This window comes from Megachile rotundata, chromosome 4 (assembly GCF_050947335.1).
Source record: "Megachile rotundata isolate GNS110a chromosome 4, iyMegRotu1, whole genome shotgun sequence".
Classification (NCBI taxonomy): Eukaryota; Metazoa; Arthropoda; class Insecta; order Hymenoptera; family Megachilidae; genus Megachile; species Megachile rotundata.
This window is the reverse complement of record NC_134986.1, coordinates 6,323,353-6,338,999: the sequence shown is the minus strand read 5'-3', so window position 1 is coordinate 6,338,999 and position 15,647 is coordinate 6,323,353. Positions and strand designations below refer to the sequence as shown.

The 15,647-nt window shown below is 25.6% G+C and overlaps 4 protein-coding genes across 5 annotated transcripts; 2 read left to right on the top strand and 2 right to left on the bottom strand.

Annotated features, from left to right (window-relative positions):
- Positions 1-143: 143 nt before the first annotated feature.
- Positions 144-6,616, top strand: Fancd2. Its single transcript, XM_003701791.3, has 16 exons — positions 144-613; positions 681-1,052; positions 1,144-1,417; positions 1,507-1,866; positions 1,942-2,302; positions 2,385-2,818; positions 2,921-3,012; positions 3,113-3,287; positions 3,359-3,616; positions 3,694-4,027; positions 4,225-4,540; positions 4,604-4,810; positions 4,912-5,209; positions 5,281-5,498; positions 5,604-5,812; positions 5,901-6,616. Exons 1-16 carry the CDS (start codon positions 454-456, stop codon positions 6,030-6,032), a joined length of 4,200 nt encoding a protein of 1,399 aa, XP_003701839.3. The 5' UTR covers positions 144-453; the 3' UTR covers positions 6,033-6,616.
- On the bottom strand, positions 6,190-7,888 carry Tango2 (transport and golgi organization 2). The gene is made up of 4 exons (XM_003701770.3): positions 7,426-7,888; positions 6,962-7,211; positions 6,627-6,845; positions 6,190-6,554 (listed from the first exon to the last, which is right to left on the bottom strand). Exons 1-4 carry the CDS (start codon positions 7,565-7,567, stop codon positions 6,350-6,352), a joined length of 816 nt encoding a protein of 271 aa, XP_003701818.1. The 5' UTR covers positions 7,568-7,888; the 3' UTR covers positions 6,190-6,349.
- Positions 7,889-8,682: 794 nt separating this feature from the next.
- On the bottom strand, positions 8,683-11,561 carry LOC100877612 (solute carrier family 35 member G1). 2 transcript variants are annotated; one of them, XM_012281869.2, is made up of 3 exons: positions 11,319-11,561; positions 11,127-11,233; positions 8,683-10,650 (listed from the first exon to the last, which is right to left on the bottom strand). In XM_012281869.2, exon 3 carries the CDS (start codon positions 10,646-10,648, stop codon positions 9,602-9,604), a length of 1,047 nt encoding a protein of 348 aa, XP_012137259.1. In that variant the 5' UTR covers positions 10,649-10,650; positions 11,127-11,233; positions 11,319-11,561; the 3' UTR covers positions 8,683-9,601. The 2 variants fall into 2 exon arrangements, with proteins under 2 accessions (XP_012137259.1, XP_003701841.1); XM_003701793.3 differs by having other exon boundaries at positions 10,966-11,233; positions 11,319-11,558.
- A 171-nt stretch (positions 11,562-11,732) lies between these two features.
- Positions 11,733-14,685, top strand: car (vacuolar protein sorting-associated protein 33A). Its single transcript, XM_003701771.3, has 8 exons — positions 11,733-12,198; positions 12,406-12,602; positions 12,686-13,167; positions 13,249-13,369; positions 13,438-13,598; positions 13,690-14,232; positions 14,301-14,423; positions 14,528-14,685. Exons 1-8 carry the CDS (start codon positions 12,094-12,096, stop codon positions 14,614-14,616), a joined length of 1,821 nt encoding a protein of 606 aa, XP_003701819.1. The 5' UTR covers positions 11,733-12,093; the 3' UTR covers positions 14,617-14,685.
- The last annotated feature ends 962 nt before the right edge of the window (positions 14,686-15,647 follow it).

Here is a 15,647-nt window from a genome sequence, read left to right as displayed (position 1 = left end):
CATAGATTATAAAGTGCAGAGAACAGAACAAGTTAGTTTAAGTTAGTCCACAAGATCACGTTTACATTGGTCGAGGAATTGGACGAACAGCTCAAGTGTCAAAAGATAGCTTTTTGGTCTTCTTATTTCAGGTCTATATATAAACCGTAGAATTATACAAAATAAAAAATCACTGAATATATATTTGCTAAAAATCATTTTACAATCAAGAGTAAGCAAGAATCTTTTTCTTATTTTTGTTCACCTTGTACATACGACAGTACAAATGTCTTGCGCATCAGTTTCCACTGAAGTTAGCCGAGATGCGCAAGTATAATCTCTTGTTGAACATAGGTACATGTATATGTATATGTATAGGTCATCTTATTTCCGCGTGTTTCCGCGCGAAAACTATATATACGATTATATATGAATTAGAATCAGTTGAATTAGTTAATATTATAAATATAAGCTATGGATAAGAGAAAGTTAAAATTCAAAGGTAGCTTGCACAAGAACTTAATAGGAAGCCAAGTATCGTCACAAAGTAACGCTTCTAATACTAAATCATTAACTCAAAAACCTGCAAAAACTAAAAGTTTATTATTAGCTGAAAAAACATTGTCAACTCAAAGTAAGTTAACAAGTGTATTTAAATTCTGAAGTCAAAATAAATTATTAAGTAAAATATGTATTTATAGGCGAAAGCAAGTCATCAGATGAAGATTTATTCTCAAACAAAGATGCAGCATCTACAAATACAAAAAAGAGTAAACTATCAAAAGAAAATATAGTATCACGAAAACGCAAGTCGTTTAGTTTCAGTGCATTAAATTGTGAAAGTGATGATGATTTAGGTCATCCTTTGGCAGAATCTACAGTATTAAAGAAAAGACGTAATGATACTAATGTTACACAAAATGAACATGAAAATATTGGCTGTAAGGATAATTCAAAGAATTTATTAGCAACAGTAGAGAATATCAATAAAGATTCTGTTACAAAATGTGAATTTATTGCATTTTTATCTGAATCAGGTATTAAATTAAATTCAGTTGCTCCACATTTGCTTTGTAAGTATTTGTAAATTATATCTAATATTTACACAAAACTTATGTCTGGAAATATATTCAATTAATAACAATTCATATTAAATTCTCATAGGTAAAAATATTATAACAGTTCAAAAAAATATGAAAAAATTATTAGATTCAAAAAAATATGAAAAAAAGAAGTTAATTACTCTGATGGAAAAATATTTTGAAAATGAACAAAATCTTGAAAATGCACTAGCTGACATGGAACTATTTGTTAATGATGAAGTATCAAATGTTTTGCATGGTTCATCTCTTATAAAAATCTTATTACAAATTCCAGAATTGCATCCAGAGATATACAGTAGTCTATTATCTAAACTTAACGAATCTGTGCTCATAGCGTATGTTTCACAGTTATATTACTTCATAATATAAAATAATCTATAATCTTATACTGTTTATCTTGCATACATTTAATATAAATTTTCAGTGATTCCATTGAATCAGTGCCTTGGACTCTTTCACTGTTGCAACAATTTCGATTTTTGGATGTTGTAACTAATTCTGATGTCTTAACCAGTAGCTTAGAACAACTTCTAGAATCATGTCCTGTATGGTTTCAAAGTGAATTACTGCTGTTTTTACCTGATATCATAACTGATAAACAGCATCAAACTATTGCTGACATTTTGAATAAAGTTCTAGAAGAGAATTCCGAATTAATAAATTTAATATTAAATTGTATGAGTAATTTAAATCTTGGAAAAGAATATTTAATTGAATACAAAGAAAAAATACTCAATTTATTAAAAACAAATGTAAATTTAAACGCAATATCAGCTATTGTAAGGTATGTTTTGTTGTTGAAAGTATTGTATAAATATATATATTTCTAATTTATTGATTTATATTAATTTTTTTGTAGCTTTGTGTTAGAAGATTGTGCTGATACAGAAGTTTTTGGAAAAACGTTAAAAATATTACGAAATATCGATATGCAACCTCTTGTTGGAGAAAAAGTTGAAGAGTGTTATAAAAATCAACTAAATATAGTTAATATTCTAAAGATGAGTATGTTAACATCAAAAAATATAGTAAATGCAACTATAACAGTTATAAAAGATATTACTAAAGATCCAAAACCATTAGACATCATTCTTTTACTACTTATATTTTCAACAACAGAGTCAAAGAAAAGAATTATTGAAACTATGTTTAAACAGTATATACGCTCTGGATTTTATAGAACGAGTTTATTAACTTCATTATACAATGATTATAAACAGGTATAAAATAATGTAAACTCTAAATGTACTGTAAGATATTAAATCATCATTTATTTAATTTAATGAAAGTATTTTGATTTAGGTCGTGCAAGAATTACAGTCATCAGCATTGCAAATATCAAGTAATTTATTAAAAACAGATGAACGTGTATATATTGACTTTGCTATTGACTGGTTACGTTTACAATTTATGTGTCATAAAGAAAATGTATTTAAGCAACGTGAGATTCTAGAAAAACTTATATTTCTTATGGGTGATAATGATCAAACAGTTAAAAATGCTCTAGCAGTCCTTTGTAAAATGGTAACAAAAGAAGAAGAAAGACAATGTTTAACACTGCATTGTAATCACCTTCGCATTCTACTTGAAAAAATGGATAACTTAGCCTTAGAAGAAGTTGGCACATTAAATGATTTATTGCAGTATTTGTGTTCAAATTCCAGTTCTATTGCTGATTCTTTACGTGATGACTTATTCATATTACTTCAAAAGCAGTTGTCTAACTTTAAACCATTGTATGTATTAATTAAGCATTTTTTAGAAATAATTATAAGTATTGAATGTGCCTTTTTTTCAAGTAAAACTACTTACGTTTCTTTTCTTTTTTGATATTTCAGAATAAAATGTAAAGGTGTTTTAGCATCGGTTATGGCAATAAAACACTTGATGCTGAAAGCAGAAACATCTGATGCAGCTTATAATTTATTTAGTATGCATTGTGGAGCATTTATGAAATATATATTAAAGTTATTAACAAGGTTTTAGTATTTTAAATATATTACAAAACAAGGTCTTTTTTTGTTTTATAGAAACAGTATTAAAAAATGTAAAGACTTGTCCAAGATCGAATGCGCTATTTTATGATCAATTAACATGTATTATTTCCGAAACTGAAAATGTTGATATACAATTTATAAAAAGCCTTACAAATTATGTTGAAGAAGAATTTATTAATGTAAATATGATTGATAAAACAAATTACAGGTATGTGATTTAAATATATATTTTTTATTTTAATTTAAGATTTTTATTGTACCTTTTTATGCTATGTTTAGAGGAGAATTGGTACCTAAATTTGGCTTGAACAATGTAGAAGATGAACCACAAAATTGTGTTCTAACTTTTGAAGATAAAAAGTATGGCGCAATTGTACCAATTTTGTTTAAACTTCTCAGGACTTGCTGTATAAGACTGAGTGAAAATGGAAATTTAGAAGCCATAGATTCTCTTTTAGGATGTGCAATATTAATGCCAGAACATTTTGATATCGCAGAAAACCATATAATGGATTTAGTAATATGCTGCATTAACTGGTAAGTTAAAAGTCGAACGAATAAATTAAAATGCAATGATGATTAAAATAGGAAAAGTAATAAAATCTAACTTCTAGGTTTCGAGAAATAATTAATGGTTTTGTTACACAAAAAGATCCTTTATTAAGAAAACAGGTGTTACAAAGATTAAATAATCTTATTGATTTACAAAATGAATTAAGAATGATGTTTACTCTATGTGATACAAAGTATCAACCACCTCCAAGTTATTTTCACTATTTTCCAACACCACAATTTGTAAGAATTGAGAAAAAGATAGGCAGAAAGGGTAAAAAAGGAAAAAAGGAATCCAAGGAAAAATCTGTCAGTTTTAATGAAACTGATAACTGGGAATATGGGTCTACAATATGTGCTAAAAATCCAGCATATTTCAGAAAATTAGATGCCTCGGTATGCACGTGTATTGACATTATTATTTTATTTTGTACTTAACTCATTTCAATATATAGTTATATGTACCTTGATAGATTTTCATTCGAAAATAATTATAACATAATTAAGTCTAATGTAAAGTGTATTAAAGTACAAACATTATAGCATAGTTTATATTCATGTACATTCGTGTAATTAAAAATAATTTTTTATAGATAGTACATTTATTAGATGTAAGAATGGAAATGCATAAATCACAATCTACAAATTGTTATATATCTGTGAAACAAATATGTTTCATCGTTAAAGAATTGTTAGGAGTTTTTGGATATGATGCTAATGAAAAGTTTATAACAGATTTAATTGAATTATTGCCTAAAGTTTGTAAAAAATTGCGAGATATTGTGGATACTTTAAGAGAAGACAATAACAGTCAATATAGAGAAGCTGCTAGATTACTGTTATGTTTGTTAACAAAGATTTTTAATTGGAAAGGATTTGAGAGTGTCACTTACAATGTATTGTTAAGAGGTATATTACATATTTTTATAATAATTTTTTAAGTCTGTGTGCACTAATCATTTTTTTCTTTAGAGGGTTTACGGACTTTAGCAAGTCAAGTAAATGAAAGTAATGCTACATTAAGATCCTGCAAAGAACTTGTTACAGAAGCTTGCAAGTATTTTGAATCTTTATCTGATATTGCAACACAAATATCTCTATCTACCACGTTAATTAATATGTGTAAATCTTTAATGAAACATTCTGAATCTTATACTAAAGAAAATAAAGAAAAATATGGTAAGTAATATTATATATTATTTATGATGTACTAAATGTTAAACGTATATATCAACATGGTTTTTAAACAAGTCATAATTATGTATTTATAAAATATTTAGCAAAATTAGCATTTGGATTTTTATCTCTTCAATGGCCAGAAGAAAAACATGCTAGTCAACAATATAAAACATCAGTAATTGAATTATTAAACAATTGGATTGATAATGAGCCATTACCATTACAGACAGTTACTGTAATTTTGGAATGGTTACCAAATGAAACTACAAACTTGGAAAATCCTAAAAGTTCTTTAAGTAAAATACCTTCAATAACAAGGAATAACTATCATTTTTTGCTTAAAAAGATATTCGATGGTTTGATTAATGGTATAAAAATAGCACTTCCATTAGCTGATAGGTATATATATTTTACAATAATTAGACTGATTTATATTTAATAGATATTTTAAATAATTAATATTTTATTAGTGATCCTGAAAGAATAAAATTATGGTATGAAGTTGCAACAAGTGTTCAAAAATTGGTTCAGATATGTAAAACTTTAACTACAAAAAATAATGTATTAATTTTTTTAAAACATATGCCCATTTTATTGAAATCTTTTCTAAATCTTGGAATGCCAGTTCTTGAATATAATTTAAAATATCAAACTGAAGATGTTACTAAAATATTGAAAATGATGCAAGGTAAAAATTTTAGTTTATATAATATAATTAATATGTAAAATGCATTAGCACTGCTAATATAAGTATAAATAGTATATATTAACTATAAACTTATTTATATTTTAGGAGGTACACGTTATTTGCACACAATATGTTGTGATAGCGCAGAAAAGAAGGATCTTACATTAACAAAGTATATCCCAGCAGCTAAATCTATATTGGAGAAGTTAATTTACAGTGTTAAAGGAATGTTAGTTCTTAATAACAGTCCTGCTGCTTTTTGGATGGGGAACCTTGTTAATAAAAATTTAGAAGGTCGTGAAATTCTCTCACAGGTTTGTAAATTAACTTCATAAAAATTGACTCGGAATGTTTTTACGTACTGTATTTTATTACTTTTTGTATTATTACCTAAATTTTTAGACTGCATCATCAGAAGAAACTACTTTACCAAGTTCTGATATTATTGATGATGCAATTGCAGCTGATGTGTCATCAGATATCTTAGAGAGTGATAATTCAAGTGATGATCTTGCAGAAGAAAATGATTTATAATGAACTTTATTATTTATTCATAACGAATTAAAAGGAATCTCAATAAATTGTAGATTAGTCGTGAATATTTTTACATTTATGACACATTAAAGTGTGTAAAATATATATTAAATGTGTGTTATATATGTGCAAATATCCGCAATCTAATTACAAAAAATTACATTTTGTAATACTGTATTTTTTTTATTATTTTTATATATAATATTTCAAATACTACACATAATATTACTTGACTCTTTAAACCATTAATACAATCAATTTAAAATTAAATTATATATATATATATGTTTAGTATTTTAATACTTCTATTTATTTTTTCACATTAAATTGTTATTGAATATTTGGCGCTTCCATGTTAAGTCTGGCATAAGTGTTTCTTCAACAAATGTTACTTCATTTTTTCCATTAACTAGTAATATAGAATGAGTTCGAGTTGAATATTCACCAGCAGACACAAAAATTGAACTTAGTTCTTTATATCGTGATAAATGTCGTTTTTGCAACTCTGGATCAGGTAAATGCCTGTAAATATTCAAGATATTGTGTAACATGCCTTAAGAGTATAAAACTCATAATTGATTAAATGATGTATACTTTTCTTTTGATTTCAAAAATTTTAAAAGACCCTCAATCAAATGTGTTTGTTTTGACACATTAGCATTGTTAACAATACTTTTAAATTTTTCTTTTCCTACTTCAACTTTCTTATAAGGAACACCAAGGCCACTGTTACTAAACCCTAGAATACTATCTTCTGCTAGAGAAGGTCCTATTGAATTAATAGAACTACTGAGACAGTGAACATTTGCATTGCTAAACAAATAAACGGTGTTTTATTAATTTAAAAGATTATAATATTTAAGAGTATATATTCTAATAATAGCATGTTTGTTAATTATATACAAAAACTTTAAAATTTATTTACGTACTATAAATTAATTAAAATTAAAAGAAATGGATTATACAGTGAACCATTCTTATTTTCGTTGTACAATTTATCTAAATATGAGCTTGCAGAATCATTTGAAGTAACAAAATTAGGTATTAAAGCTCCTCGTCCCTGTTTAGGATTATTTGTTAAACTTTCCTCGTTAGATAAATTTAAAATAACACCAGCTTTTCCTGTCATAGATAATGCTAACCAAGTTCCTCCTTCTTTTCCAGGTTCCATATCAGTACCTGATAAATTATAATTTTAGTTTAAATTTTAGATGCATCAGTAATTTCAATAAAAGCAGAATGCACATATAATTGTAATAAATCAATGTATTAAAATATAATAATTTTTTAAAATTAGGATATAAAAGAATTGAACACGTTCATTTAATTGAGCAACAGTTGATATTATATTTACTCAAACAATTAAGTACTTCTAAATATACTTTTAGCATACCTCCTAAACATTCTGGGTGATTTTTCCAATAATGAGCAGGCAATGCTGGACGTTTAAGAAATTCATCACGGTTTGTGGCCACAATTAATCGATAGGATTCAGAATTAGCATTAGGATTGCGATAAATAAATAAGATACACATAATTGAACTAAATCATTTAAATGTTACAAACAGTACTCTTTTATATGACTGAAGAATTTTGATTTGAACCTGCTTTGTTATATATCCTTGATAAGATTGTTATGTACTTTACAATCATAAATTAAGATAATGTTTTGTACGTTGATAACTAAAGACAAGAAAATAGTATGTGTCTATTTTATGCTATCTGAATATTTAACGGTACATAAAATATTAACATTATTAAAAATATGTTTTTCAAATAAACATAAAACATTTATAATTGTTATATAATAATGTAATTATTTTATTTAGAATTTATTAGACTAAATTTTATTTTACAATTCAGTTTATTAAAATGTTAATATTTAATCAACTAAATTAAAACGCAATACACTGCATTATATACACTTTTCAATTTTGTTATTCAATATTTACACATACTATTTTGTAAAAAAATACAAATTTATCTATTACATTATTAATACTTTGTTTAATTTTTTTGTCGGAATATTTATGAATTTTGGTTTCTATAAAAATCTTTTATATTTTACGTCACAAAAAAAAATGAAGGAGCAATATGTATAAATCATTTTATATGTCGACATCTGCTGGAAGTATATGCAATAAACATATGGATTTAAACAGAAATAAACGTAAAAATTTCATTTTAGAAAACATCGAAATTTACACAATATTCAAATTTAAAAACTTATCTTCGATTTTAATAATTTTTTCAAAATATAAATATCGAAGTAGGATTTTTTGGTACTGAAATAAATTAACATAATGATACTAATATAAACTTTATTATATATTATTTGTATAATAATTGATAAATACAAATGTACATAAATTTATATATTGCAAATTAGATTTTATTCGAATATTACATTATTTATTCGTTGTTGAACAAATTTTTATTGCAGCACTTCAAATAAAACGAATTTGATATAATACATTTTAAATTCAGAACCAGTTCACAAAAATAAAAAAGGTACCATTATGGTTTATTTAAAGTATATATATTTTTCAGATTTATTGATATTATATACGTGCATACAAAATAATGCGATGCAATAATGTAAATTACGTTACAAGCTTATAAATGTTTTGTTTTCATATTCATTTATTAGATTTTTTCTTTTTATTAAAATTTGTTTACTAAATTGTGCAATTGAAAGTAATAAATCTATGATCGTGGAAAATGTGATAGTATGTTTTTCAATTTGTAACATTCTATAACTTTTGTGCACTATTAAATATTTTATATTAATTAAAATACGAATTTTATATAACAACTATATTATAAATATAATGAACTTTGTTCAAGTTAATTTTGTGCATATGAAGTTAAATTAAAACTTATGTATCTGTGATAAAAAATATATATACACAATATGTATGTAATACTGTATTTTAGACTAGAATTTACAAGTACTTATTTGGAATAACATGGATATGATAATATTAAAAAAAAAGATACATTCTTTAGGAACAAAACAAAAATCTGATCAATGAATATCTATTACTAGACTTAGCTACCAAGTTTTATTAAAAAATATAAATTAATAGTTTCATATTTATAAGATTTAATTAGTTGAAATATTTTATATGATTAAAACTTTCAATTTGTTTTTGACCTATCACATATTAATTATAAATAATTAATAATATTTTTAAGCATTTAATTTTAGATTTAATCATACTTTTATTATTATTAGATGAATTTATAACATGCTTATAGTAATATTTCTGCTGCCATAAGTTGAAATAATTTAGTGTTATAAAATTTTCTAAGTCTATTCATATAGAACAAATATATTATTTTTATAAATATATTCAAATAATCAATTTAACCAATTGTAATATATTTCTGATTATATGAAAATTTACCAAGAAATTCTTATCATTACGATTATAATTCACATTTTTGAACAATTCATATAAATTAAATAAAATATAAAATAGATGTGAAAATAAATTTTAACATTGTAAAAAGATATAATATATTTGAAAATTTGTTCTTTGCTTTGCAAGTTGTACTCTATAATTCTACATCACCAAAATACCTAAAGATTTTTTAACATTAGATGTTTCTGGTAATGAAAGAGCCCATTTTCTTAATCCTGTTAATAAAACTGAACTTGTGACTACAATTGCTCCTCCTACTGAATAAGGATTTGGTATTTCATTAAAAAATAGAACTTGCCAAAAAAAGGCAAACACAATATCTGCTGACCTTGCTATTGCAACTGGTCCTGCTTGTTCCATCTGTAAAGCTAAAGTTAATAGTATCTGTCCCCCAAAACTAAAAAGTGCAAGTGCAACAACTAAAAGTCTATCGGTCCCACAACGTGGTAAGCAAAGAGCACCTATAGCCCAAGATATTATTATTGTTTGAATTAAAGCAAAAGACCCAAAATTTGTCATGATTACTGAAAAATGAAGACCTTTTAAAGCTCGCAATAAAATGTATGCATTTGCACCAAAAAGAGTTGCCGAAAAAGCTGCAACAGCACCCCATAAATCTGCATGTTCTGTTTTCACGTGTCCATCTGAAAGTGATTCTACGGTATCTCCAAAAATAAGTGGAGGACGTGTTATTAAAATTACACCAACCAATGTTAGACAGACAGTAATAACATTAAATAACCCACAAGGCTCTTTTAAAAATATTTTTGCAAATATAGCTACAAAAACAGGAACAGAGAAAACTACGACAGATGCATCAGCTAATGGCATATGTCGAAATGCATAGAAACTCAGCATAAGGCCAGTGGTCCCTACAAAACTTCTTAATATTAGCATTAGTCTACGTCCCTTTGGAAAAGGATGTTCTCCTTTATATATTACAATTGGTATCGCTGGTAACAATACACCCACAAACCGAAATGCTGCTAATTCCATTGGATTTACTTCCACTAAACCTTTTACAATAACACTGCATAATGAAAAAAATAATGACGACAGCGTTGCTAATATTAGGCCAAGGTAAGGACAGGATTTGCACATTAAAATTGAAAATTGTTTCTGTCGTGTTGTTATATTACTTTCAATGTCAGTATCGACTAAATGCTGCAGTTCAACATGTTCTGACATTTCTGAAAGAAAAAATAAATTTATAAATTAAAAATAAATTGAAACATAAATATAAATAATAACATAAAAAAAATATTATTAAATATAAAAAAATATAGCATGATTAGCAAAAAATAATAATATAATATTCATTCAATATTTATAAACATTAAATAATTTTTAAACGTTGAATATTAACTGAAACGAAAAATGATTCTTTAGTAATTTATTTGCCTATATATAAAATATATAAAATTTCTTTTTGAAACGCAATTGCATTATCACTTTAGCACGGAAAAATACTGATTTATCCATTAATTAATAGATTAATAACCTACCTGTAATCAATTCAATAAATGGTTAACCACAATGTACAGATATACAAGTAAAATTATATATTAAATAATTGGTATGGTACATTTATAATCATTTGGAAGACTAAAATTATATTAGAACTTTTGTTAACACATTCTCATTCATTGCTATTAATGGCCCTTACATTTTTTCAATTACTATTTTAATTGAGACATCACGTTGTTACTTGCATGAAGTAAGCAATTTTTGACATGATTGCATTGAAAGGCAAACGAATTGTGTAACAAATATCTGAATAAAAATTTGATGTCAGTATAATTTGTGTAAATTGTATATTGATCGTATAATTTGCATTTAAAATATTTTAATATCTCACCATCTTAAATCATTGGTATAGAATGATCATTAAATTACTTTTTGATATTACTTTTTATTTATAAATGTTTATATATCTTCTGTTATAATATGAAATTAGTGTATTAAAAAGTGTCTCATTTAATAATTATTCTTCAAATAGTTCAATGTTTTACACCATTATTCCTTTTTTTTATTAAAAAATTTCAAATGTTCCCGCATATCCGATTTTACACGAATAAGTTTCGTATTCTATTATTCGTTCAATGGAAGATCATATTCATTATTCGACGAATTTTTTTCATTTTGCGCAGGTTAGTTCTGATTGGTTCGTACATGCTTCGTTACCAAGAGCAACGCGCATGCGCATTTACAATATTCGTGAAATCGAACGTTATATCCAGTGGACAAGAATTTTCCTATATTCTTTACCGTAGTTGGATACAATCGTGCTCGTTTCTTTTTCCTATTTATATATTTTTGTATATTGTTTGTGTGAGTGATAAACTAAAAAAATATAAGGAACTGTGACAATATTAACTGATAAAGAGTCTATTGAAGATAGTCAAATCGTGCGAATTAAATATAATCTTCGTTGAACAAATAATATTTTAAACACATTGTGAATCTGATACAAATCTTAATTATAATGTTGGTAACATCGGTTTTTCTCTCACGTTGGTAAGGGAATCATCTGTCATGACGAGTTGGGAATGGATACAATCGCAGAAGAATTTGATGTGGAGAGGCGTATAACAGTTTTTTTAGTTTATGTATAAAATTACAAAATTAAAAACATGTCATCAGCACATTTATCGACAGGCCGTTTAAATATAGGAATTATACAAGAACAAGCAAGGAAACAATTACTTTGTTTACTTGAAAAATGTGATGGTACAAAGGTAATAAAATAACCTTTCCAATTTTCTACCTTTTTCATTTAATTTACATTGTATTACTGTCATCTTATATTACTTATATTTTAACATTGTATTATTGCCTCTTTGCATTTTATATAAAATAAGAATCAATTATGTATTATGTATATAATTATATTTAATTTGTAAATAATTATATAATTCTAAAATATTTTAACAATATCTGAATAGGTAATTATATGGGATCAGTCGCTTGGTGGACCAATTGGTCTTGTTGCAAAATATAATCTACTTGAGGAACATGATGTTGTTGGGATATATCAATTAACTGGTGGAAGTCTGACAATACCATCAAACATTGTCAATATAATATTTATTACTAGACCTCAATTAAGTCTTATGGATTTAATTGCTGAAAATGTCCATGGGTATGAAGAAGATAAAACATTAGTTTTAATTTTGGGTTTCACAATAATAATATATTAGAATTTATATACTAATTAATTTGCAGAGAAGAAGGAAAAAGACCACGCAAAGAATTTCATTTATTTTTTGTACCAAGGAAAAGTTTTCTGTGTCAAAAAAAACTTCAAAATCGAGGTGTTTTTGGTAGTTTCACACTTATAGAAGAATTAAAATGTGATTTATTTCCTTTCGACAATGATCTTCTTTCTATGGAACTTAGTGGATCATTTAAGGAATTTCATTTGGAAAATGATCCAACCTGTTTATATGAAGTAGCACAAGCCATTCATGGTTTGCAAAGATTATATGGGAAAATTCCAAAAGTGACAGGAAGAGGTCCTGCTGCCAGTAAAGTTTGGGAGTTATTAGAGAGATTAAATCGAGAAGAAGAAGATAGTAAAATATCTGTTCAATCATCCGCTATAGAACATTTATTATTATTGGATCGATCTGTAGATTTACTTTCACCTTTAGTTACTCAGTTAACGTATGAAGGATTAATAGATGAAATTTTTGGAATAAAATGCAGTTAGGTTTCATATCATTTTTTTATTGCATAACAGCTTATTATTTTATAAACACAAATGATTTTATTTACTATAATTTTAGATTCTGTACAGTTACCTGCAAGAAGATTTCACGATTCACAAGATCCTCCAACATCATTGTCTCTTAATGAAAAAGAACAAATTATCTTAAATTCTGGTGAAGAGTTGTTCGCAAAAATTAGGTTCATACTTTAATTATTTCTTTATTTTAATGTAACATCTTGTCTCATTCTCTTTTCTTCAATTACAGAGATAAAAATTTCAATGGAGTAGGACCTTTTCTTAGTAAAAAAGCTAGAATTATTTCATCACAGTTTGATGAAAGACACGGAGATAAAAGTGTTCAAGAAATTAAACAATTTGTAGCACGGTTACCATATATGTTAGCTACTAAGCAATCACTAGCCAAACGTAAATGTTTAAAAATTAAGTTAATAATATTTGCAATATTTTTATTATTATTCATTATCAATTTATTATATATGTTTTTGTTTACTTTTAGATACAACAATAGCAGAAATGATTAAAGAAGTGACAGATTCGAGTAGTTTTCTAGAATCATTACAAGTTGAACAAGAACTATTGAACTGTATTGATACAGATAAACCAAATGCTTACATAGAAGACATGATTGCACAACAACAACCACTTCTTAAAGTCTTAAGATTGCTTTGTATACAGTCATTGACAAACTCTGGACTTAAACCAAAATTATTAGATTATTACAAAAGAGAAATAATACAATCATATGGATATCAACATTTGCCAACTATATTAAATTTAGAAAAAGCTGGATTATTAAGACAACAACAATCTGCGCGTCAGTATGCAGTTTTACGAAAAGCATTAAGGCTTACAGTTGAAGATGAAAGTGAAATTGAACCAAAAGATATTAGTTATGTTCATTCTATATATGCACCATTGAGTGTACGATTGGCAGAGCAACTCGTGCAACCAAATGGTTGGCAAGGTTTAAATGATGTTATGGGATTATTACCAGGTTCTACTATTAGTAGTACTCCATGTAATGTTTTACCTGGAAGAAGTAAGATATATGTAAAAAAATATGTTTTATATTACGATTACCATAGTTAAAAAATACTTTATTTTCAGAAAATTCTATTACCAGTGAAGATTCTAATTCTGAACCACCGAAGTTAGTAATGGTTTTTTTCATTGGAGGATGTACATTTGCAGAAATTTCTGCTTTAAGATTTTTGTCTCAGCAAGATGATTGTGAGTAATATTAGAATTTTATAATATGTTATATTTCATATTTATATATATTACTTAGTGTATATATATACATAGTATACTTCATAAATAATGTATGCTTTCAGTAAACGTAGAGTTTGTTATCTGCACTACAAAACTAATCAATGGAAACACATTCTTAATGTCATTAATGGAGAATTTAGAAAGTACATAATCTAAATATTTCTACTTTATTGATGATGTTTAAACATTTGCTCTAAAAATATATGTACATCGTTCAATGTTATAAGTGCATTTAGTAAAAATAAGAGTTTATTTATAAACATATATTGTACCTTTATAAAAAAAGGTAACACAATTTGAAAAATTTTCTAAACTTAATTATATATTATAAAAGTAATGTCAAGTACACAAAATTGAAGTTATATAATATGTTTGTAAGTGTAATTTCATTTGCTTATTATCATTATTTTTACAATATGACTGGACAAATTATGAAATTAAATAAATAAGATTTTCAAAATTTGTCAAAGATATTTCTGTAATATTTTTACACTGATAATTTAGAAATTATATTTTTATACTTCACACTCCATGTGTTACTTTTGTTACAATGGTACAATATATAATTATATAATGAAATTATAAAATGTACATACATATAAATATACAAAAATTAGACTGATTAATATATTATTAATTAAATGTTTAATATTTAATCAAAAAGCTTTATACTTCATTAAAAAAAAATACAAAAATTTCTTTTGTATTTTTGTATTATAACTAAATACAATTGTATATAATATGTATATATTTATGTATAAGTATTACAATATAATAAAGTAATTGAGTTAAAGTCGTGTTACCATATAACTACACGACACGCGGCTATGTAACACGAGACGATACAATGCACCATGATTTAATAGAAAACTGTATGATAGAAATATTATTTTCATGCAACAAATTCTTACCATCTTCACTCTATAGCAAGCGTGTAGAGGAGAAAATATGATTTCAAGAATGTTATAATAATTTCACGTTGCCACACAATGTACATTAATATACAGTGCAAAGTATGACAAGTTTCTTTAGAGAAAAATCGATGTAAGGAGAGAATCAACGTCCATTAGTTAAATTTTAGTTAATAAATTTTTAAATTTATGAAGCTTCAAATTTTTGAAATTTGATTGGATAGTAGTTTGAAAATTAGGAAATTTTTAAATTTGAAAATTTACTAAAATT